General features: G+C 45.0%; 1 protein-coding gene across 1 annotated transcript in view; it reads left to right on the top strand.

The window, feature by feature from the left end:
- Positions 1–24292, top strand: part of PCCB (propionyl-CoA carboxylase subunit beta) — an 84445-nt gene that overhangs the window by 29702 nt on the left and 30451 nt on the right. The window contains exons 4-7 of the mRNA XM_038744489.1: positions 2652–2720; positions 8503–8559; positions 10566–10679; positions 13416–13526. Of these exons, the coding sequence (XP_038600417.1) occupies positions 2652–2720; positions 8503–8559; positions 10566–10679; positions 13416–13526 (351 nt within the window). The remainder of the gene's footprint in view (positions 1–2651; positions 2721–8502; positions 8560–10565; positions 10680–13415; positions 13527–24292) is intronic.

Raw genomic sequence — 24292 nt, 5'->3', positions numbered from 1 at the left:
TCCCTCATCTGGAAAATGGGGATTGAGACTGTGAGCCCCACATGGGACAGGGACTGTGTCCAACCCGATTTGCTTGTAGCCACTCCGGCGCTAAATACAGTGCCTGGCACATTCATTCATTCATTCATTCTGTCGTATTTATTGAGCACTTACTGTGTGCAGAGCACTGTACTAAGCACTTGGGAAGTCCAAGTTGGCAACATTCATTCATTCAGTCATTCAGCCGTACTTATTGAGCGCTTACTGTGTGCAGAGCACTGCACTAAGCGCTTGGGAAGTCCAAGTTGGCAACATTCATTCATTCATTCAGTTGTATTTATTGAGCGCTTACTGTGTGGAGAGCACTGTACTAAGCGCTTGGGAAGTACAAGTTGGCAACATTCATTCATTCATTCAATCGTATTTATTGAGCGTTACTGTGTGCAGAGCACTGTACTAAGCGCTTGGGAAGTCCAAGAAGTCCAAGTTGGCAACATTCATTCATTCATTCAACCGTATTTATTGAGTGCTTACTGTGTGCAGAGCACTGTACTAAGCGCTTGGGAAGTACAAGTTGGCAACATTCATTCATTCAACCATATTTATTGAGCGCTTACTGTGTGCAGAGCACTGTACTAAGCGCTTGGGAAGTACAAGTTGGCAACATTCATTCATTCATTCAATCGCATTTATTGAGCGCTTACTGTGTGCAGAGCACTGTACTAAGCGCTTGGGAAGTCCAAGAAGTCCAAGTTGGCAACATTCATTCATTCATTCAACCGTATTGAGCGCTTACTGTGTGCAGAGCACTGTACTAAGCTCTTGGGAAGTACAAGTTGGCAACATTCATTCATTCGACCGTATTTATTGAGCGCTTACTGTGTGCAGAGCACTGTACTAAGTGCTTGGGAAGTACAAGTTGGCAACATTCATTCATTCATTCACTCCTATTTATTGAGCGCTTACTGTGTGCAGAGCACTGTACTAAGCGCTTGGGAAGTACAAATTGGCAACATAGAGAGACAGTCCCTACCCAACAGCGGGCTCACAGTCTAGAAGGGGGAGACAGAAAACAAAACATGTGGACGGGTGTCAAGTCGTCAGAACAAATAGAATTAAAGCTCGTTGCACATCATTAACACAATAAATAAAATAGTAAATATGTACAAGTAAAACCAAATAGTAAACCTCATAGTAAACACCTAACAAATACCACTGTGGGCAGCTGTCAAGTCGTCAGAACAAATAGAATTAAAGCTCGTTGCACATCATTAACACAATAAACAGAATAGTAAATATGTACAAGTAAAACCAAATAGTAAAACCACATAGTAAACACCCAACAAATACCATTGTGGGCAGGAATGTGTCTGTTTGTTTCCGTATTGTACTCTCCCAAACTCTTACTACAGCGCTTTGCACACAGTATGCGCTCAAAAAATACGACCAAATGAACAGTAAATTCATTCATTCATTCAATCGTATTTATTGAGCGCTTACTGTATGCAGAGCACTGTACTAAGCTCTTGGGAAGTACAAGTTGGCAACATTCATTCATTCGACCGTATTTATTGAGCGCTTACTGTGTGCAGAGCACTGTACTAAGTGCTTGGGAAGTACAAGTTGGCAACATTCATTCATTCATTCACTCCTATTTATTGAGCGCTTACTGTGTGCAGAGCACTGTACTAAGCGCTTGGGAAGTACAAATTGGCAACATAGAGAGACAGTCCCTACCCAACAGCGGGCTCACAGTCTAGAAGGGGGAGACAGAAAACAAAACATGTGGACGGGTGTCAAGTCGTCAGAACAAATAGAATTAAAGCTCGTTGCACATCATTAACACAATAAATAAAATAGTAAATATGTACAAGTAAAACCAAATAGTAAACCTCATAGTAAACACCTAACAAATACCACTGTGGGCAGCTGTCAAGTCGTCAGAACAAATAGAATTAAAGCTCGTTGCACATCATTAACACAATAAACAGAATAGTAAATATGTACAAGTAAAACCAAATAGTAAAACCACATAGTAAACACCCAACAAATACCATTGTGGGCAGGAATGTGTCTGTTTGTTTCCGTATTGTACTCTCCCAAACTCTTACTACAGCGCTTTGCACACAGTATGCGCTCAAAAAATACGACCAAATGAACAGTAAATTCATTCATTCATTCAATCGTATTTATTGAGCGCTTACTGTATGCAGAGCACTGTACTAAGCGCTTGGGAAGTACAAGTCGGCAACATAGAGAGACGGTCCCTACACAGCAGCGGGCTCACAGTCTAGAAGGGGGAGACAGAGAACAAAACAAAACATATTAACAAAGTAAAATAAATGGAATAGATAGGTACAAATAAAATAGAGTAATAAATATGTACAAACATATATACATACGTTGATTGATTGAATTTTTCTTTGGCTTTCTTTCAAACTCCAAGTATTTATTTTACTTGTACCTATCTATTCTATTTATTTTATTTTGTTAGTATGTTTGGTTTTGTTCTCTGTCTCCCCCTTTTAGACTGTGAGCCCACTGTTGGGTAGGGACCGTCTCTATATGTTTGCCAACTTGTACTTCCCAAGCGCTTAGTCCAGTGCTCTGCGCACAGTAAGCGCTCAATAAATACGATCGATTGATTGATTGATTTTTGCTCTTTCACGCAGTTTCCCGGAGACAGCGTGGTAACTGGCCAGGGCCGCATCAACGGGCGATTGGTTTATGTCTTCAGCCAGGTAAGGGATTTTAAAATCCGGTCTCCTTGTACTGTTTGGACTCCAGCCGAGGGGAAGAAGGAGGTGGAGGAAGAGGAGGAAGGCCCGCAAACGATGGGGGTGGAGGGGTGCTCTGCACACAGTAAGCGCTCAATAAATACGATTGATTGATTGATTGATTGGAAAGCGGGAAGGCAGGCCACGAGACGAAGGAATTTGTGTCTCAAGAAGCAGCCTGGTGGGAGGCACAAGGACCTGGGTTCTAATTCCGACTCCACCGCCTGTCCGCTGTGTGACCTGAGGTGAGTCACTTCACTTCTCTGGGCCTCAGTTCCCTCATCTGGAAAATGAGGATTAAGACTGTGATCCCCACGTGGGACAATCTGATCACCTTGTAACCTCCCCAGCGCTTAGAGCAGTGCTTGGCACATAGTAAGCGCTTAATGAATGCTATTATTATTATTATTATTACTTCACTTCTTTGGGCCTCAGCTACCTCATCTTCGCACATAGTAACTGCTTAATAAATGCCATTATTATTATTATTATTGTTACTTCACTTCTCTGGGCCTCAGTGACCTCATTTGGAAAATGGGGAGGAAGACTGTGAGCTCCCCCCGTGGGACAAGCTGATCACCTTGTAACCTCCCCAGCGCTTAGAGCAGTGCTTGGCACATAGTAAGCACTTAATAAATGCTATTATTATTATTATTATTATTATTACTTCACTTCTCTGGGCCTCAGTTACCTCATCTTGGCACATAGTAAGCACTTAATAAATGCCATTATTATTGTTATCATTATTATTACTTCAATCAATCAATCAATCAATTGTATTTATTGAGCACTTACTGTGTGCAGAGCACTGTACTAAGCGCTTGGGAAGTATAAGTTGGCAACATATAAAGACAGTCCCTACCCAACAGTGGACTCACAGTCTAAAAGGGGGAGACAGAGAACAAAATGAAACATACTAACAAAATAAAATAAATAGAATAGATATGTACAAGTAAAATAAATAAAGAAAGAAATAGAGTAATAAATATGTACAAACATATATACAGGTGCTGTGTGGAAGGGAAGGAGGTAAGATTGGGGGGGATGGAGAGAGGGACGAGGGGGAGAGGAAGGAAGGGGCTGAGTGTGGGAAGGCCTCCTGGAGGAGGTGAGCTCTCAGTAGGGCCTTGAAGGGAGGAAGAGAGCTAGCTTGGCGGATGGGCAGAGGGAAGGAGGCCATTCCAGGCCCGGGGGATGACGAGGGCCGGGGGTCGATGGCGGGACAGGCGAGAACGAGGTACGGTGAGGAGATTAGCGGTGGAGGAGCGGAGGGTGCGGGCTGGGCTGGAGAAGGACAGAAGGGAGGTGAGGGAGGAGGGGGCGAGGGGATGGACAGCCTGGAAGCCCAGGGGGAGGAGTTTCTGCCTGATGCGTAGGTTGACTGGTAGCCACTGGAGATTTTTGAGGAGGGGAGTGATATGCCCAGAGCGTTTCTGGACAAAGATAATCTGGGCAGCAGCATGAAGTATGGATTGAAGTGGAGAGAGACACGAGGATGGGAGATCAGAGAGAAGGCTGGTGCAGTAGTCCAGACGGGATAGGATGAGAGCTTGAACGAGCAGGGTAGCGGTTGGGATGGAGAGGAAAGGGCGGATCTTGGCAATGTTGTGGAGCTGAGACCGGCAGGTTTTGGCGACGGCTTGGATGTGAGGGGTGAACGAGAGAGCGGAGTCGAGGATGACACCAAGGTTGCGGGCTTGTGAGACGGGAAGGATGGTAGTGCCGTCAACAGAGATGGGAAAGTCAGGGAGAGGACAGGGTTTGGGAGGGAAGATAAGGAGTTCAGTCATGGACATACTGAGTTTTAGATGGTGGGCAGACATCCAGATGGAGATGTCGTGAAGGCAGGAGGAGACACAAGACCGAAGGGAGGGAGAGAGAGCAGGGGCAGAGATGTAGATTTGGGTGTCATCAGCGTAGAGATGATAGTTGAAGTCGTGGGAGCGAATGAGGTCACCAAGGGAGTGTGTGTAGATCGACTTCACTTCTCTGGGCCTCAGTTACCTCATCTGGAAAATGGGGATGAAGACTGTGAGCCCCCCGTGGGACAATCTGATCACCTTGTAACCTCCCCAGCGCTTAGAGCAGTGCTTGGCACATAGTAAGCGCTTAATAAATGCCATCATTATTATTATTATTGTTACTTCACTTCTCTGGGCCTCAGTTACCTCATCTTGGCACATAGTAAGCACTTAATAAATGCCATTATTATTACTATCATTATTATTATTATTATTACTTCACTTCTCTGGGCCTCAGTTACCTCATCTGGAAAATGGGGATGAAGACTGTGAGCCCCCCATGGGACAACCTGATCACCTTGTAACCTCCCCAGCGCTTAGAGCAGTGCTTGGCACATAGTAAGTGCTTAATAAATGCCATTATTATTATCAATCAAGTTGGCAACATTCATTCATTCATTCATTCAACCATATTTATTGAGCGCTTACTGTGTGCAGAGCACTGTACTGAGCACTTGAGAAGTACAAGTTGGCAACATAGAGATGGTCCCTACCCAACAACGGGCTCACAGTCTGGAAATATATGCACATCGTTAATGCAATAGAAGAGAAGCAGCATGGCTCAGTGGAGAGAGCCCGGGCTTTTGAGTCAGAGGTCATGGGTTCAAATCCCAGTTCCACCAATTGCCAGCTGTGTGACTTTGGGCAAGTCACTTCACTTCTCTGGGCCCTCAGTTCCCACATCTGTAAAATGGGGATTAAGACTGGGAGCCCCCCTGTGGGACACCCTGATCACCTTGTAACCTCCCCAGCACTTAGAACAGTGCTTTGCACATAGTAAGTGCTTAATAAATGCCATGAAAAAATGCTGCTATTATTATTATTATTATTATTATTATTATTATTATTATTATTATTATTATTATTATTATTATTGAGAGGAGGGTGTTCTTGGGAAGTTACTGCAATAGTGGTGAGCGCCCCAAGGTGAAAATGCTCCAGAAGGGGGAAGGAATCAATTATTGCTCTAGAAAAGGAGTGAGCAGGGCCTCAGAAGGGGCATAGTTCCTGAAATTGAGCTCGGAGTCGGTGGGTGGAATTGGTCAGCTGCAGCTGGGTAGAGTGAGCTCCCCGCGGGACAACCTGATCACCTTGTAACCCCCCCAGTGCTTAGAACAGTGCTTGGCACATAGTAAGCGCTTAACAAATACCAACATTATTATTATTATTATTATTATTATTATCAGAGACACCCCCATGACCGCCCCCTCAGAGAAGCAGCATGGCCCAGTGGCAAGAACACGGGCTTGGGAGCCAGAGGACATGGGTTCTAATACCAGCCCTGCCCCTTGTCTGCTGTGTGACCTTGTCACTTAACTTCTCTGTGCCTCAGTTACTCCATCTGTAAAATGGGCATTAAGACTGTGACCCCCCCCACCACGTGGGACAACCTGATTACGTTGGGTCTATTCATTCAGTCGTATTTATTGAGTGCTTACCGTGGGTAGAGCACTGTACTAAGCGCTTGGGTCTAGTGCTTGGAACAGTGCTTGGCACATAGTAAGCACTTAACATATACCATTATTATTATTATTATTATTATTGAGCCGGCTTGGGAGAGTAAGGGGAAAACGGGCCTGCAGAGAGACACCTCGAGTCTTTGAAGATTCTTCCCTTCTAGACTGTGAGCCCGCTGTTGGGTAGGGACCATCTCTATATGTGGCCAACTTGTACTTCCCAAGCGCTTAGTACAGTGCTCTGCACACAGTAAGTGCTCAACAAATACAATTGATTGATTGATTCTTCCAGAATCTAGGACTGTCTTAGCACCAACAAGTCCCTTTCTGTCAGGCTGTAAAATGTAACTTTTATGGCACCAATTCATTCATTCAATTGTATTCATTCATTCATTCATTCATTCAGTCGTATTTATTAATTCAATCGTATTTATTGGGCGCTTACTGTGTGCAGAGCACCATACTAAGCGCTTGGGAAGTCCAAGTCGGCAACATGTAGAGACGGTCCCTACCCGACAGCGGGCTCACAGTCTAGAAGGGGGAGACAGACAACAAAACAAAACATATTAACAAAATAAAATAAAATAAAATAGAGTAAATATGCACAAATAAATAGAGTAATAAATGCATACAAACATAGATTCATTTATTGAGCGCTTACTGTGGGCAGAGTACTGTACTAAGCGCTTGGGAAGTACAAGTCGGCAACATATAGAGACGGTCCCTCCCTAACAGTGGGCTCACAGTCTAGAAGGAAAGAATCTTTAAAGACTCGAGGTGTCTCTCTGCAGGCCCGTTTTCCCCTTACTCTGCCAAACCGGCTTAATAATAATAATAATAATAATAATAATAGTAATGGTATTTGTTAAGCTCTTACTATGCGCCAAGCACTGTACCCAACAGAGGGCTCACAGTCTGGAATGGGGAGACAGACGGCAAAACAAAACATATTAACAAAATAAAATAAAATAGAGTAAATATGCACAAATAAATAGAGTAATACATACAAGCATATATTCATTAATTTATTGAGCGCTTACTGTGGGCAGAGCACTGTACTAAGTGCTTGGGAAGTACAAGTCGGCAACATATAGAGACGGTCCCTACCCAACAGTGGGCTCACACTCTAGAAGGGAAGAATCTTCAAAGACTCGAGGTGTCTCTCTACAGGGCCGTTTTCCCCTTACTCTGCCAAGCCGGCTCAATAATAATGATAATAATAATAATAATAATAATAATAATAATAATAATAATGATAATAGTAATAATGATGATGGTATTTGTTAAGCTCTTACTATGTGCCAAGCACTGTACCCAACAGCGGGCTCACAGTCTGGAAGGGGGAGACAGACGGCAAAACAAAACATATTAATAAAATAAAATAGAATAAATATGCACAAATAGAGTAATAAATACATACAAACATATATTCATTCATTTATTGAGCGCTTACTGTGGGCAGAGCACTGTACTAAGCGCTTGGGAAGTACAAGTTGGCAACATAGAGAGACGGTCCCTACCCAACAGCGGGCTCACAGTCTAGAAGGGGGAGACAGATGACAAAACAAAACATATTAACAAAATAAAATAAGTAGAATAAATATGCACAAATAGAGTAATAAATACATACAAACATATATTCATTTATTGAGCGCTTACTGTGGGCAGAGCACTGTATTAAGCACTTGGGAAGTACAAGTCGGCAACAGATAGAGACGGTCCCTACCCAACAGTGGGCTCACAGTCTGGAAGGGGGAGACAGATGACAAAACAAAACATATTAACAAAATAAAATAAAATAAAAATAGAATAAATATGCACAAATAGAGTAATAAATACATGCAAACATATATTCATTCATTTATGGAGCACTTACTGTGTGCAGAGCACTGTACTAAGCGCTTGGGGAGTAGAAGTCGGCAACATACAGAGACGGTCCCTACCCAACAGCAGGCTCACAGTCTGGAAGCGGGAGACAGGCGACAAAACAAAACATATTAATAAAATAAAATAAATAGAATAAATATGTACAAATAAATAGAGTATTAAATCCGTACAAACATATATACATATATACAGGTGCTGTGGGGAGGGGAAGGTGGTAAGGCGGGGGATGAGGGGGAGAGGAAGGAGGAAGGAATTGCCTTTGTTGCCAACTTGTACTTCCCAAGCGCTTAGTACAGTGCTCTGCACACAGTAAGCACTCAATAAATGCGATTGATTGGTTGATTAATTGATTCGTTTGCCCTTTTTTCTTTGTTCTTTTAGGATTTTACGGTGTTTGGAGGCAGCCTATCTGGAGCCCATGCCCAGAAGATTTGTAAGGTAAATATTTTTTGGTGAGGGGAAAGCCAGGCTCCCCTGGCAGAATTTGATTACTTGTTTATCGATTTGTTTATTGACCAGAGAAGCAGGATGGCTTAGTGGACAGAGCACGGGCCTGGGACCCAGTAGGACCTGAGTTCTAATTCTGTCTCCGCTGCGTGTTTGCTGTGGCGGACAAGCCACTAAACTTCTCCGGGCCTTAGTTATCCCGTCTGTAAAATGGGGGTTAAGAGTGTGAGCCCTATATAATAATAATAATGATGGCATTTATTAATCGCTTACTATGTGCAAAGCACTGTTCTAAGCGCTGGGGAGTTTACAAGGTGATGAGGTTGTCCCCCGGGGGGGGCTCACAGTCTTCATCCCCATTTTACAGATGAGGGAACTGAGGCACAGAGAAGTGAAGTGACTTGCCCAAGGTCACACAGCTGACAAGTGGTGGAGCCGGGATTTGAACCCATGACCTCTGACTCCAAAGCCTGGGCTCTTTCCACTGAGCCACGCTGCTTCACTATATGGAACAGAGACTAGGTCCAACCTGATTAATTTGGATCTACGACAGCACTTAGCACGTGGTAAGCGCTTAACAAATACCATCATTACTCACTCATTCATTCAATCGTATTCATTGAGCGCTTACTGTGTGCTGAGCACTGGACTAAGCGCTTGGGAAGTACAGGTTGGCAACACATAGAGACAGTCCCTACCCAACAGTGGGCTCACAGTCTAGAACGGGGAGACAGAGAACAAAACAGAACGTATTAACAAAATAAAATAAATAGAATAAACATGTACAAATAAAATAAATAAATAGAGTAATAAATATGCACAAACATATATATACATATATACAGGTGCTGTGGGGAGGGGAAGGAGGTAAGGCGGGGGAGATGGGGAGCGGGAGGATGAGGAGGGGGGCATTATTACTATTATTTATTAGGGGAGATGGATGTGGGGATAGTTTCATGTGGTTTTCTGGGCTCTTTTGAGACTCAAATGACATTTTGAGGGAGAACTTCAATCAAAACCAAACTGCATAGGCCTCATAGAAGCAGCAGCGTGGCTCAATGGAAAGAGCCTGGGCTTGGGAGTCCGAGGTCATGGGTTCCAATCCCGGCTCTGCCAATTGTCAGCTGTGTGACTTTGGGCAAGGCCCGTCACTTCTCTGGGCCTCAGTTCCCTCATCTGGAAAATGGGGATGAAGACTGTGAGCCCCCCGTGGGACAATCTGATCACCTTGTATCCTCCCCAGCGCTTAGAACAGTGCTTTCCACACAGTAAGTGCTTAACAAATGCCATTATTATTATTATTATTATAGGGTCTCTTCTAGGGCTAATAGAATTTGGAAAATTCGAATGACAAAAAGTTAATCGTAATAATTGTGGTATTTATGTGCTTGCTGTGTGCCATGCACTGTAATAATATTAATAATGATGGCATTTGTTCATTCATTCATTCATTCATTCAATCATATTTATTGAGTGCTTACTCTGTACAGAGCACTGTACTACTGTGTACTGCACTGTGCCGACTTGTACTTCCCAAGTTCTTAGTACAGTGCTCTGCACACAGTAAGCGCTCAATAAATACGATTGAATGAATGAATAGGGACCGTCTCTCTATGTTGCCGACTTGTACTTCCCAAGCGCTTAGTACAGTGCTCTGCACACAGTGAGCGCTCAATGAATACGGTTGAATGAATGAATAGGGACCCTCTCTCTATGTTCTGCACACAGTAAGCGCTCAATAAATATGATTGAATGAATGAATAGGGACCGTCTCTCTATGATGCTGACCTGTACTTCCCAAGCGCTTAGTACAGTGCTCTGCACACAGTAAGTGCTCAATAAATACGATTGAATGAATGAATAGGGACCGTCTCTCTATGTTGCCGACTTGTCCTTCCCAAGCGCTTAGTCCAGTGCTCTGCACACAGTAAGCGCTCAATAAATACGATTGAATGATTGAATGCATTTTGGCTCCCCCCTTGTCTCGCCTCGCGCAGATTATGGACCAGGCATTGCTGGTGGGCGCGCCGGTGATTGGACTGAACGACTCCGGAGGGGCCCGGATCCAGGAGGGAGTGGAATCCCTGGCCGGCTATGCCGACATCTTCCTGGTAAGACACCGCACTACGGTGCCTCTCAAAGCCGCTCCCCAGGATCCCAGTGCATTGACGAGGGAGGGTTCTTGGCTTCAAGCGCTTAGTACAGTGCTCTGCACACAGTAAGCGCTCAATAAATACGATTGATTGATAACGCGGCTTTCTCCCGGCCCTGGGCCGGGGCGAGGGGTCACCTTTCTTTCCCTGGCCTTAGGTTGAGGGCACCCCCCATTCCCTGGCCCTGGGGGGGCTTAGGTTGCCAACTTGGACTTCCCAAGCGCTTAGTCCAGTGCTCTGCACACAGTAAGCGCTCAATAAATACGATTGAATGAATGAATGAATGCATGTTCTCTGTCTCCCCCCTTTTAGACTGTGAGCCCACTGTTGGGTAGGGACCATCTCTATATGTTGCCAACTTGGACTTCCCAAGCGCTTAGTACAGTGCTCTGCACACAGTAAGTGCTCAATAAATACGACTGAATGAATGAATGAATGTTGTCTGTCTCCCCCTTTTAGACTGTGAGCCCGCTGTTGGGTAGGGACCGTCTCTCTATGTTGCCAACTTGGAATTCCCAAGCGCTTAGTCCAGTGCTCTGCACACAGTAAGCGCTCAATAAATATGATTGATTGATTCTCTCTTCACCTGGTCATGGTAGGGGGGAGGTGGGGGGCTTCTCTTCCCCTCACCTTGGTACGGGGCACCCTGTTCACCTGGTTTGGGGGAGGAACACCCCTTCTAGACTGTGAGCCCACTGTTGGGTAGGGGCCGTCTCTATATGTTGCCAACTTGTACTTCCCAAGCGCTTAGTACAGTGCTCTGCACACAGTAAGCGCTCAATAAATATGATTGAATGAATGAATGAATGGTACTCGGGCACGCGGCCTCTATAAAGAACCTGTGGGGAAACGGGGCCAAACCCCCACCCCCCACACTCCTGGCTTTCCGGGGAAGTAATAATAATAATGATGGTATTTGTTAAGCGCTTACTATATATGTTGCCAACTTGTACTTCCCAAGCGCTTAGTACAGTGCTCTGCCAACTTGTACTTACATGTTGCCAACTTGTACTTCCCAAGCGCTTAATGCTCTGCACACAGTAAGCGCTCAATAAATGTGATTGAATGAATGAATGAACAGTGCTTGCACATAGTAAGCGCTTAATAAATGCCATTATTATTATTATTATTAGTACAGCGCTCTGCACACAGTAAGCACTCAATAAGTACAATGGACTGACTGATCGACTTTTCTTCTAGACTGTGAGCCCACTATTGGGTAGGGACCGTCCCTCTATGTTGCCAACTTGGACTTCCCAAGCGCTGAGTACAGTGCTCTGCACACAGTAAGCGCTCCATAAATACGAATGAGAGAATGAATGCTCTGCACACAATAAGCGCTCGATAAATACAATTGAATGAATGTGCCAAGCCTGCTCCCGCTGAGTTGCAGCCGGCCCGGGCAGAGACACCCAGGACGTTTTCCCTCGGATCTCCCGGTCCCTGGGATGAGTCTGCGGTGGGAAGCGGGGTCCCGGCGAGGAGACGGATCCGCCGACGGGACCGGGGTAGACTGACGACAGTGCTCTGCACGTAGTAATCGCTCAATAAATACGATTGAATGAATGAATAGGGGCCGTGTCTATATGTTGCCCACTTGAACTTCCCAAGTGCTTAGTCCAGTGCTCTGCACACAGTAAGCGCTCAGTAAATACAATTGAATGAATAGGGACCGTCTCTCTATGTTGCCGACTTGGACTTCCCAAGCGCTTAGTCCAGTGCTCTGCACACAGTAAGCGCTCAATAAATACGATTGAATGAATGAATAGGGACCGTATCTCTATGTTGCCCACTTGGACTTCCCAAGCGCTTAGTCCAGTGCTCTGCACACAGTAAGCGCTCAATAAATACAATTGAATGAATAGGGACCGTCTCTCTATGTTGCCGACTTGTCCTTCCCAAGCGCTTAGTCCAGTGCTCTGCACACAGTAAGCGCTCAATAAATATGATTGAATGGATGAATAGGGACCATCTCTCTATGTTGCCAACTTGTACTTCCCAAGCGCTTAGTCCAGTGCTCTGCACACAGTAAGCGCTCAATAAATACGATTGAATGGATGAATAGGGACCGTCTCTATATGTTACCGACTTGTTCTACCCAAGCGCTTAGTCCAGTGCTCTGCACATAGTAAGTGCTCAATAAATACGATTGAATGAATGAATAGGGACCGTCTCTCTATGTTGCCGACTTGTACTTCCCAAGCGCTTAGTCCAGTGCTCTGCACACAGTAAGCGCTCAATAAATACGATTGACCGAATGAATAGGGACTGTCTCTCTATGTTGCCGACTTGGACTTCCCAAGCGCTTAGTCCAGTGCTCTGCATGCAGTAAGCGCTCAATAAATACGATTGAATGAGTGAATAGGGACCGTCTCTCTATGTTGCCGACTTGTACTTCCCAAGCGCTTAGTCCAGTGCTCTGCACATATTAAGTGCTCAATAAATGCGATTGAATGAATGAATAGGGACCGTCTCTCTATGTTGCCGACTTGTACTTCCCAAGTGCTTAGTCCAGTGCTCTGCACATATTAAGTGCTCAATAAATGCGATTGAATGAATGAATAGGGACCGTCTGTCTATGTTGCCGACTTGTACTTCCCAAGCGCTTAGTCCAGTGCTCTGCACACAGTAAGCGCTCAGTAAATACGATTGAATGACTGATGCCCCTCCGTCCCTCCCGCTCCGGGCTCGCAGAGGAACGTGCAGGCTTCGGGGGTGATCCCGCAGATCTCGTTGATCATGGGGCCGTGCGCCGGAGGGGCCGTCTACTCCCCCGCCCTCACCGACTTCACCTTCATGGTCAAGGTAAGCCCGGGCCCGGACGGTCCCTGGGGTCGGAAGGGGCGGCGGGGTGTAGTGTCTATTAAAATAATAATAATCATAATAATCATAATAATAATAATAATGGCGTTTCTCAAGCGCTCACTATGTGCAAAGCACTGTTCCAAGCTCTGGGGAGGTTACAAGCTGATCAGGTTGTCCCAAGCGCTTGTCACCATCTTCATCCCCATTTGACAGATGAGGGAACCGAGGCCCAGAGAAGCGAAGTGACTTGCCCAAAGTCACACCAGCTGGTAATTGGCGGAGCTGGGATTCGAACCCATGACCTCTGACTCTTTTAGACCGTGAGCCCACTGTTGGGTAGGGACCGTCTCTATATGTTGCCAACTTGGACTTCCCAAGCGCTTAGTAGAGTGCTCTGCACACAGTCAGCGCTCAATAAATACGATTGATTGATTGATTGACTCCAAAGCCCGGGCTCTTTCTAATTGGCAGAGCCGGAATTTGAACCCATGACCTCCGGCTCCAAAGCCCGGGCTCTTTCCACTGAGCCACGCTGCTTCTCTGTTATGCCGTCGGGTTACTCTGTTTATTTTATTTGTACATATTTATTCTGTTTATTTTATTTTGTTAATACGTTTTGTCGTCTGTCTCCCCCTTCTAGACTGTGAGCCCGCTGTTGGGTAGGTAGGTTGCCGACTTGGACTTCCCAAGCACTTAGTACAGTGCTCTGCACACAGTAAGCGCTCAATAAATACGATTATTTATTTATTTCCCACTGTTGGGTAGGTATGTTGCCGACTTGGACTTCCCAAGCACTTAGTACAGTGCTCTGCACACAGTACGCACTAAATAAATACGATTATTTATTTAATACTATTCATTTTTTAAGCCGGGCCGGTACGTTCTCTGGGGTCGGAAGGGGCGGGTGTGTCTAGTGTGTATTATGCCGTCGGGTTACTCTATTTCTTTATTTTATTTGTACATATTTATTCTATTAATTTTCTTTTGTTAATATGTTTTGTCGTCTGTCTCCCCCTTCTAGACTGTGAGCCCGCTGTTGGGTAGGTAGGTTGCCGACTTGGACTTCCCAGGCGCTTAGTACAGTGCTCTGCACGCAGTAAGCGCTCAATAAATATGATTATTTATTTCCCACTGGTGGGTAGGTAGGTTGCCGACTTGGACTTCCTGAGCGCTTAGTACGGTGCTCTGCACGCAGTAAGCGCTCAATAAATACGATTATTTATTTATTTCCCACTGTTGGGTAGGTATGTTGCCGACTTGGACTTCCCAAGCGCTTAGTACAGTGCTCTGCACACAGTATGCTCTAAATAAATACGATTATTTATTTAATATTATTCATTTTTTAAGCTGGGCTGGTACATTCTCTGGGGTCGGAAGGGGCGGGTGTGTCTAGTGTGTATTATGCCGTCGGGTTACTCTATTTATTTTATTTGTACATATTTATTCTATTTATTTTATTTTGTTAATACGTTTTGTCGTCTGTCTCCCCCTTCTAGACTGTGAGCCCACTGGTGGGTAGGTAGGTTGCCGACTTGGACTTCCCAAGCGCTTAGTACAGTGCTCTGCACACAGTAAGCTCTCAATAAATATGATTATTTATTTTTTTCCCACCGTTGGGTAGGTATGTTGCCGACTTGGACTTCCCAAGCGCTTAGTACAGTGCTCTGCACACAGTAAGCGCTCAATAAATACGATTATTTATTTAATATTATTCATTTTTTAAGCCGGGCTGGTACGTTCTCTGGGGTCGGAAGGGGCGGGTGTGTCTAGTGTGTATAATGCCGTCGGGTTACTCTATTTCTTTATTTTATTTGTACATATTTATTCTATTAATTTTATTTTGTTAATACGTTTTGTCGTCTGTCTCCCCCTTCTAGACTGTGAGCCCGCTGTTGGGTAGGTAGGTTGCCGACTTGGACTTCCCAAGCGCTTAGTACAGTGCTCTGCACGCAGTAAGCGCTCAATAAATATGATTATTTCCCACTGGTGGGTAGGTAGGTTGCCGACTTGGACTTCCCAAGCGCTTAGTACAGTGCTCTGCACACAGTAAGCGCTCAATAAATACGATTATTTATTTATTTCCCACTGTTGGGTAGGTATGTTGCCGACTTGGACTTCCCAAGCGCTTAGTACAGTGCTCTGCACACAGTACGCACTAAATAAATACGATTATTTATTTAATACTATTCATTTTTTAAGCCGGGCCGGTACGTTCTCCGGGGTCGGAAGGGGCAGGTTTGTCTAGTGTGTATTATGCTGTCGGGTTACTCTATTTCTTTATTTTTTTTGTACATATTTATTCTATTTATTTTATTTTGTTAATACGTTTTGTCGTCTGTCTCCCCCTTCTAGACTGTGAGCCCGCTGTTGGGTAGGTAGGTTGCCGACTTGGACTTCCCAAGCGCTTAGTACAGTGCTCTGCACGTAGTAAGCGCTGAATTAATACGATTATTTATTTATTTTTAATATTATATTTAATATTATTTATTTTTTAAGCCGGGCCGGTACATTCTCCGGGGTCGGAAGGGGCAGGTGTGTCTAGTGTGTATTATGCCGTCGGGTTACTCTATTTCTTTATTTTTTTTGTACATATTTATTCTATTTATTTTGTTAATACGTTTTGTCGTCTGTCTCCCCCTTCTAGACTGTGAGCCCACTGTTGGGCAGGTAGGTTGCCAACTTGGACTTCCCAAGCGCTTAGTACAGTGCTCTGCACACAGTAAGCTCTCAATAAATATGATTATTTATTTTTTTCCCACCGTTGGGTAGGTATGTCGCCGACTTGGACTTCCCAAGCGCTTAGTACAGTGCTCTGCACACAGTAAGCGCTCAATAAATACGATTATTTATTTAATATTATTCATTTTTTAAGCCGGGCCGGTACGTTCCCTGGGGTCGGAAGGGGAGGGTGTGTCTAGTGTCTTATGCCGTCGGGTTACTCTATTTCTTTATTTTATTTGTACATATTTATTCTATTCATTTTATTTTGTTAATGCGTTTTGTCATCTGTCTCCCCCTTCTAGACTGTGAGCCCACTGTTGGGTAGGTAGGTTGCCGACTTGGACTTCCCAAGCGCTTAGTACAGTGCTCTGCACACAGTAAGCGCTGAATAAATACGATTATTTATTTATTTTTAATATTACACTTAATATTATTCATTTTTCAAGCCAGGCCGGTACGTTCTCCGGAGTCAGAATGGGCGGATGTGTCTAGTGTGTATTATGCCGTCAGGTTACTCTATTTCTTTATTTTATTTGTACATATTAATTCTATTAATTTTATTTTGTTAATACGTTTTGTCGTCTGTCTCCCCCTTCTAGACTGTGAGCCCACTGTTGCGTAGGTAGGTTGCCGACTTGGACTTCTCAAGCGCTTAGTACAGTGCTCTGCACACAGTAAGCGCTCAGTAAATATGATTATTTATTTCCCACTGTTGGGTAGGTATGTTGCCGACTTGGACTTCCCAAGCGCTTAGTACAGTGCTCTGCACACAGTAAGCGCTCAATAAATAAGATTATTTATTTAATATTATTTATTTTTTAAGCCAGGCCAGTACGTTCCCTGGGGTCAGAAGGGGCGGGTGTGTCTAGTGTGTATTATGCCGTCGGGTTACTCTATTTCTTTATTTTATTTGTACATATTTATTCTATTTATTTAATTTTGTTAATACGTTTTGTCGTCTTCTAGACTGTGAGCCCACCGTTGGGTAGGTAGGTTGCCGACTTGTATTTCCCAAGTGCTTAGTACAGTGCTGTGCACACAGTAAGCGCTCAATAAATAAGATTATTTATTTCCCACTGTTGGGTAGGTAGGTTGCCCACTTGGACTTCCCAAGCGCTTAGTACAGTGCTCTGCACACAGTAAGCGTTGAATAAATATGATTATTTATTTATTTTTAATATTACATTTAATATTATTTATTTTTTAAGCCAGGCCGGTACGTTCTCCGGGGTCAGAAGGGGCGGGTGTGTCTAGCGTGTATTGTGCCGTCGGGTTACTCTATTTCTTTATTTTATTTGTACATATTTATTCTATTTATTTTAATTTGTTAATACGTTTTGTTTTGTTGTCTGTCTCCCCCTTCTAGACTGTGAGCCCGCTGTTGGGTAGGTAGGTTGCCGCCTTGGTCTTCCCAAGCGCTTAGTACAGTGCTCTGCACGTAGTAAGCGCTGAATAAATGCACTTATTTATTTATTTTTAATATTATATTTAATATTATTTATTTTTTAAGCTGGGCCGGAACATTCTCCGGGGTCAGAAGGGGCGGCTGTGTGTAGTGTGTATTATGCTGTCGGGTTACTCTCTTTATTTTATTTTATTTGTACATATTTATTCTATTCATTTTATTTTGTCAATACGTTTTGTTTTGTCATCCGTCTCCCCCTTCTAGACTGTGAGCCCGCTGTTGGGTAGGTAGGTTGCCGACTTGGACTTCCCAAGCGCTTAGTATATATATATATATGTATATATGTTTGTACATATTTATTGCTCTATTTATTTATTTATTTATTTTGCCTGTACATATCCTATTTATTTTATTTTGTTGGTATGTTTGGTTTTGGTCTCTGTCTCCCCCTTTTAGACTGTGAGCCCACCGTTGGGTAGGGACCGTCTCTAGATGTTGCCAACTTGGACTTCCCAAGCGCTTAGTACAGTGCTGTGCACACAGTAAGCGCTCAATAAATACGATTGATTGATTGATTGATTAGTACAGTGCTGTGCACACAGTAAGCGCTGGACTGTCCCCATTATCCCCATTTTGCAGATGAGATGAGCGGGCCGCAGGGAAGAGACAGGCCCATAGTCACAGTAGACGAGGGGCGGAAGTGGGATTAGAACCCAGGTCCTTCTGACCCTCTGCCCCTGAGATCTCTCTATTATTATTATTATTATTATTATTATTATTATTATTATTATTATTATCATCCTTTTTCTATTTTGTATCTACCCCAATCCCTAGAACAGTAAGGGCTTGCCCCAGACTGAGCCCTGTCCTTCCTCTCCCCCTCTTCCCCCTCTCCATCCCCCCTGCCTTACCTCCTTCCCCTCCCCACAGCACCTGTATATATGTATATATATATATATATATATATGTTTGTACATATTTATTACTCTATTTTACTTGTACATATTTATTCTATTTATTTATTTTGTTAATATGTTTTGTCGTCTGTCTCCCCCTTCTGTAATAATAATAATGGCATTTATTAAGCGCTTACTATGTGCAAGGCACTGTTCTGAGTGCTGGGGAGGTTACAAGGTGATCAGGTTGTCCCACGGGGGGCTCACCGTCTTCATCCCCATTTTCCAGATGAGGGAACTGAGGCCCGGAGAAGTGAAGTGACTTGCCCAGAGTCACACAGCTGACAATTGGCGGAGCCGGGAATTGAACCCATGACCTCCGACTCCGAAGCCCGGGCTCTTTCCACCGAGCCACGCTGCTTCTTCTAGACCGTGAGCCCGCTGTCGGGTAGGGACCATCTCTATATGTTGCCAACTTGGACTTCCCAAGCGCTTAGTACAGTGCTCCACACACAGTAAGCGCTCAATAAATACGATTGAATGAATGAAATGAATGTTTTGCTTTGTCGTCTGTCTCCCCCTTCTAGACCGTGAGCCCGCTGTCGGGTAGGGACCGTCTCTATATGTTGCCAACCTGTACTTCCCAAGCGCTTAGTACAGTGCTCCGCACACAGTAAGCGCTCAATAAATATGATTGAATGAATGATTGTGTGTGCATATACACACGTGTTGTCTCGGTGTGTGTGTCGGCGGGGTTTGGAGGCCCATGAGTGTGGGTTGAATGGAGTGCGTTTCCTGGCGTTGGGTAGGGACCGTCTCTATATGTTGCCAATTTGTACTTCCAAGTACAAGTACATTGTATTTATTGAGCGCTTACTGTGTGCAGAGCACTGTACTAAGCGCTTGGGAAGTCCAAGTTGGCAACATCTAGAGACGGTCCCTACCCAACAGCGGGCTCACACTCTAGAAGGGGGAGACGGACAACAAAACAAAACATATAAGCCAAATAAAATAAATAGAATAAATATGTACAAGTAATCGTATTTATTGAGCGCTTACTGTGTGCAGAGCACTGTACTAAGCGCTTGGGAAGTCCAAGTTGGCAACATGTAGAGACGGTCCCTACCCAACAGCGGGCTCACAGTCTAGAAGGGGGAGACAGGCAACAAAACAAAACATATAAACCAAAAAAAAAATAAATAGAATAAATATGTACAAGTAATCGTATTTATTGAGCGCTTACTGTGTGCAGAGCACTGTAGTAAACGCTTGGGAAGTCCAAGCTGGCAACAGATAGAGACGGTCCCTACCCAACAGCGGGCTCACAGTCTAGTAGGGGGAAACAGACAACACCGCTTAGTACAGTGCTCTGCACACGGTAAGCGCTCAATAAATACGATTGAGTGAATGAATCGTCAACTGTCGGTACTATTTACTGAGCACCTGCCCTGTGCAGAGCACTGTTCCCAGTCTGGCGGGGGAGTTCAGTAGAGGTAAAGGGCACGAACCCTCTCCTCAAGGAGCTCACAGTCCAACGGGGGAGGCACGCAAATTATTTATTATTTTTCTTCTTCCTATTAATAGTATTTAAGTGCTTTTTATATTTATTTATTATTTTATTTATAATGGCATTTATTAAGCGCTTACTATGTGCAAAGCACTGTTCTAAGCGCTGGGGAGGTTACAAGGCGATCAGGTTGTCCCACGGGGGGGCTCGCAGTCTTAATCGAGACTTAAGTCACTTAACTTCTCTGAGCCTCAGTTCCCTCATCTGTAAAATGGGGATTGATTGTGAGCCCCACGTGGGGCAACCTGATTACCTTGTATCCCCCCCCCAGTGCTTAGAACAGCGCTGTGCACATAGTAAGCGCTTAACAAATGCCATCATTATTATTGTTATTATTATTATTAATCCCCATTTGACAGATGAGGGAACTGAGGCACGGAGAAGTGAAGTGATTTGCCCAAAGTCACACGGCTGACCGTTGGCGGAGCCGGGATTTGAACCCATGACCTCGGACTCCAAAGCCCGGGCTCTTCCCTCTGAGCCACGCTGCTTCAGTATTCCAAATACGGTACTTGGCACTGGGGTCAGTACAGTACACTGAGGAAGCAGCGTGGCTCAATGGAAAGAGCCCGGGCTCGGGAGTCAGAGGTCATGGGTTCAAATCCCAGCTCCGCCAATTGTCCGCTGTGTGACTTTGGGCAATCACTTCTCTTCTCTGGGCCTCAGTTCCCTCATCTGGAAAATGGGGATTAAGACTGTGAGCCCCCCGTGGGACAACCTGATCACCTTGTAACCTCCCCAGCGCTTAGAACAGTAAGAGAAGCAGCGTGGCTCAGTGGAAAGAGCGCGGGCTTGGGAGTCAGAGGTCATGGGTTCGAATCCCGCCTCCCCCACATGTCTGCTGTGTGACCTTGGGCAAGCCACTTCACTTCTCCGGGCCTCAGTTCCCTCATCTGGAAAATGGGGATGAAGACTGTGAGCCCCACATGGGACAAGCTCATCTCCTTGTATTCCCCCCAGCGCTTAGAACAGTGCTTTGCACATAGTAAGCCCTTAACAAATACCAACATTATTATTATTATTATACTTTGGGCCTCAGTGACCTCATCTGTAAAATGGGGATGAAGACTGTGAGCCCCCGTGGGACAACCTGATCACCTTGTAACCTCCCAGCGCTTAGAACAGTGCTTTGCACATAGTAAGCGCTTAATAAATGCCATCATTATTATTATTATTATACTCTGGGCCTCAGTGACCTCATCTGCAAAATGGGGATGAAGACTGTGAGCCCCACGTGGGCCAACCTGATCACCTCGTATCCTCCCCAGCGCTTAGAACAGTGCTTTGCACATAGTAAGCGCTTAATAAATGCCATCATTATTATTATTATACTCTGGGCCTCAGTGACCTCAGCTGCAAAATGGGGATGAAGACTGTGAGCCCCACGTGGGACAACCTGATCGCCTCGTATCCTCCCCAGCGCTTAGAACAGTGCTTTGCACATAGTAAGCGCTTAATAAATGCCATCATTATTATTATTATTATACTCTGGGCCTCAGTGACCTCATCTGCAAAATGGGGATGAAGACTGTGAGCCCCACGTGGGCCAACCTGATCACCTCGTATCCTCCCCAGCGCTTAGAACAGTGCTTTGCACATAGTAAGCGCTTAATAAATGCCATCATTATTATTATTATACTCTGGGCCTCAGTGACCTCAGCTGCAAAATGGGGATGAAGACTGTGAGCCCCACGTGGGACAACCTGATCGCCTCGTATCCTCCCCAGCGCTTAGAACAGTGCTTTGCACATAGTAAGCGCTTAATAAATGCCATCATTATTATTATTATTATACTCTGGGCCTCAGTGACCTCATCTGCAAAATGGGGATGAAGACTGTGAGCCCCACGTGGGCCAACCTGATCGCCTCGTATCCTCCCCAGCGCTTAGAACAGTGCTTTGCACATAGTAAGCACTTAATAAATGCCATCATTATTATTATTATACTCTGGGCCTCAGTGACCTCATCTGTCAAATGGGGATGAAGACTGTGAGCCCCACGTGGGCCGACCTGATCACCTCGTATCCTCCCCAGCGCTTAGAACAGTGCTTTGCATATAGTAAGCGCTTAATAAATGCCATCATTATTATTATTATTATACTCTGGGCCTCAGTGACCTCATCTGCAAAATGGGGATGAAGACTGTGAGCCCCACGTGGGCCAGCCTGATCACCTCGTATCCTCCCCAGCGCTTAGAACAGTGCTTTGCACATAGTAAGCGCTTAATAAATGCCATCATTATTATTATTATACTCTGGGCCTCAGTGACCTCATCTGTCAAATGGGGATGAAGACTGTGAGCCCCACGTGGGCCAACCTGATCACCTCGTATCCTCCCCAGCGCTTAGAACAGTGCTTTGCACATAGTAAGCGCTTAATAAATGCCATCATTATTATTACTATACTCTGGGCCTCAGTGACCTCATCTGTCAAATGGGGATGAAGACTGTGAGCCCCACGTGGGCCAACCTGATCACCTCGTATCCTCCCCAGCGCTTAGAACAGTGCTTTGCACATAGTAAGCACTTAATAAATGCCATCATTATTATTATTATACTCTGGGCCTCAGTGACCTCATCTGTAAAATGGGGATGAAGACTGTGAGCCCCACGTGGGCCAACCTGATCACCTCGTATCCTCCCCAGCGCTTAGAACAGTGCTTTGCACATAGTAAGCGCTTAATAAATGCCATCATTATTATTATTATACTCTGGGCCTCAGTGACCTCATCTGTCAAATGGGGATGAAGACTGTGAGCCCCCCGTGGGCCAACCTGATCACCTCGTATCCTCCCCAGCGCTTAGAACAGTGCTTTGCACATAGTAAGCGCTTAATAAATGCCATCATTATTATTACTATACTCTGGGCCTCAGTGACCTCATCTGTCAAATGGGGATGAAGACTGTGAGCCCCACGTGGGCCAACCTGATCACCTCGTATCCTCCCCAGCGCTTAGAACAGTGCTTTGCACATAGTAAGCGCTTAATAAATGCCATCATTATTATTACTATACTCTGGGCCTCAGTGACCTCATCTGTCAAATGGGGATGAAGACTGTGAGCCCCACGTGGGCCAACCTGATCACCTCGTATCCTCCCCAGCGCTTAGAACAGTGCTTTGCACATAGTAAGCGCTTAATAAATGCCATCATTATTATTATTATACTCTGGGCCTCAGTGACCTCATCTGTCAAATGGGGATGAAGACTGTGAGCCCCACATGGGCCAACCTGATCACCTCGTATCCTCCCCAGCGCTTAGAACAGTGCTTTGCACATAGTAAGCGCTTAATAAATGCCATCATTATTATTATTATACTCTGGGCCTCAGTGACCTCATCTGCAAAATGGGGATGAAGACTGTGAGCCCCACGTGGGCCAACCTGATCACCTCGTATCCTCCCCAGCGCTTAGAACAGTGCTTTGCACATAGTAAGCGCTTAATAAATGCCATCATTATTATTATTATACTCTGGGCCTCAGTGACCTCATCTGTCAAATGGGGATGAAGACTGTGAGCCCCACGTGGGCCAACCTGATCACCTCGCATCCTCCCCAGCGCTTAGAACAGTGCTTTGCACATAGTAAGCGCTTAATAAATGCCATCATTATTATTATTATACTCTGGGCCTCAGTGACCTCATCTGCAAAATGGGGATGAAGACTGTGAGCCCCCCGTGGGCCAGCCTGATCACCTCGTATCCTCCCCAGCGCTTAGAACAGTGCTTTGCACATAGTAAGCGCTTAATAAATGCCATCATTATTATTATTATACTCTGGGCCTCAGTGACCTCATCTGTCAAATGGGGATGAAGACTGTGAGCCCCCCGTGGGCCAACCTGATCACCTCGTATCCTCCCCAGCGCTTAGAACAGTGCTTTGCACATAGTAAGCGCTTAATAAATGCCATCATTATTATTATTATACTCTGGGCCTCAGTGACCTCATCTGTCAAATGGGGATGAAGACTGTGAGCCCCACATGGGCCAACCTGATCACCTCGTATCCTCCCCAGCGCTTAGAACAGTGCTTTGCACATAGTAAGAGCTTAATAAATGCCATCATTATTATTACTATACTCTGGGCCTCAGTGACCTCATCTGTCAAATGGGGATGAAGACTGTGAGCCCCACATGGGCCAACCTGATCACCTCGTATCCTCCCCAGCGCTTAGAACAG

The sequence above is a fragment of the Tachyglossus aculeatus genome, chromosome 1 (genome assembly GCF_015852505.1).
Source record: "Tachyglossus aculeatus isolate mTacAcu1 chromosome 1, mTacAcu1.pri, whole genome shotgun sequence".
Lineage (NCBI taxonomy): Eukaryota > Metazoa > Chordata > Mammalia > Monotremata > Tachyglossidae > Tachyglossus > Tachyglossus aculeatus.
Note: the sequence above shows the minus strand (reverse complement) of the source record. Positions and strands in the feature narration are given on the sequence as shown.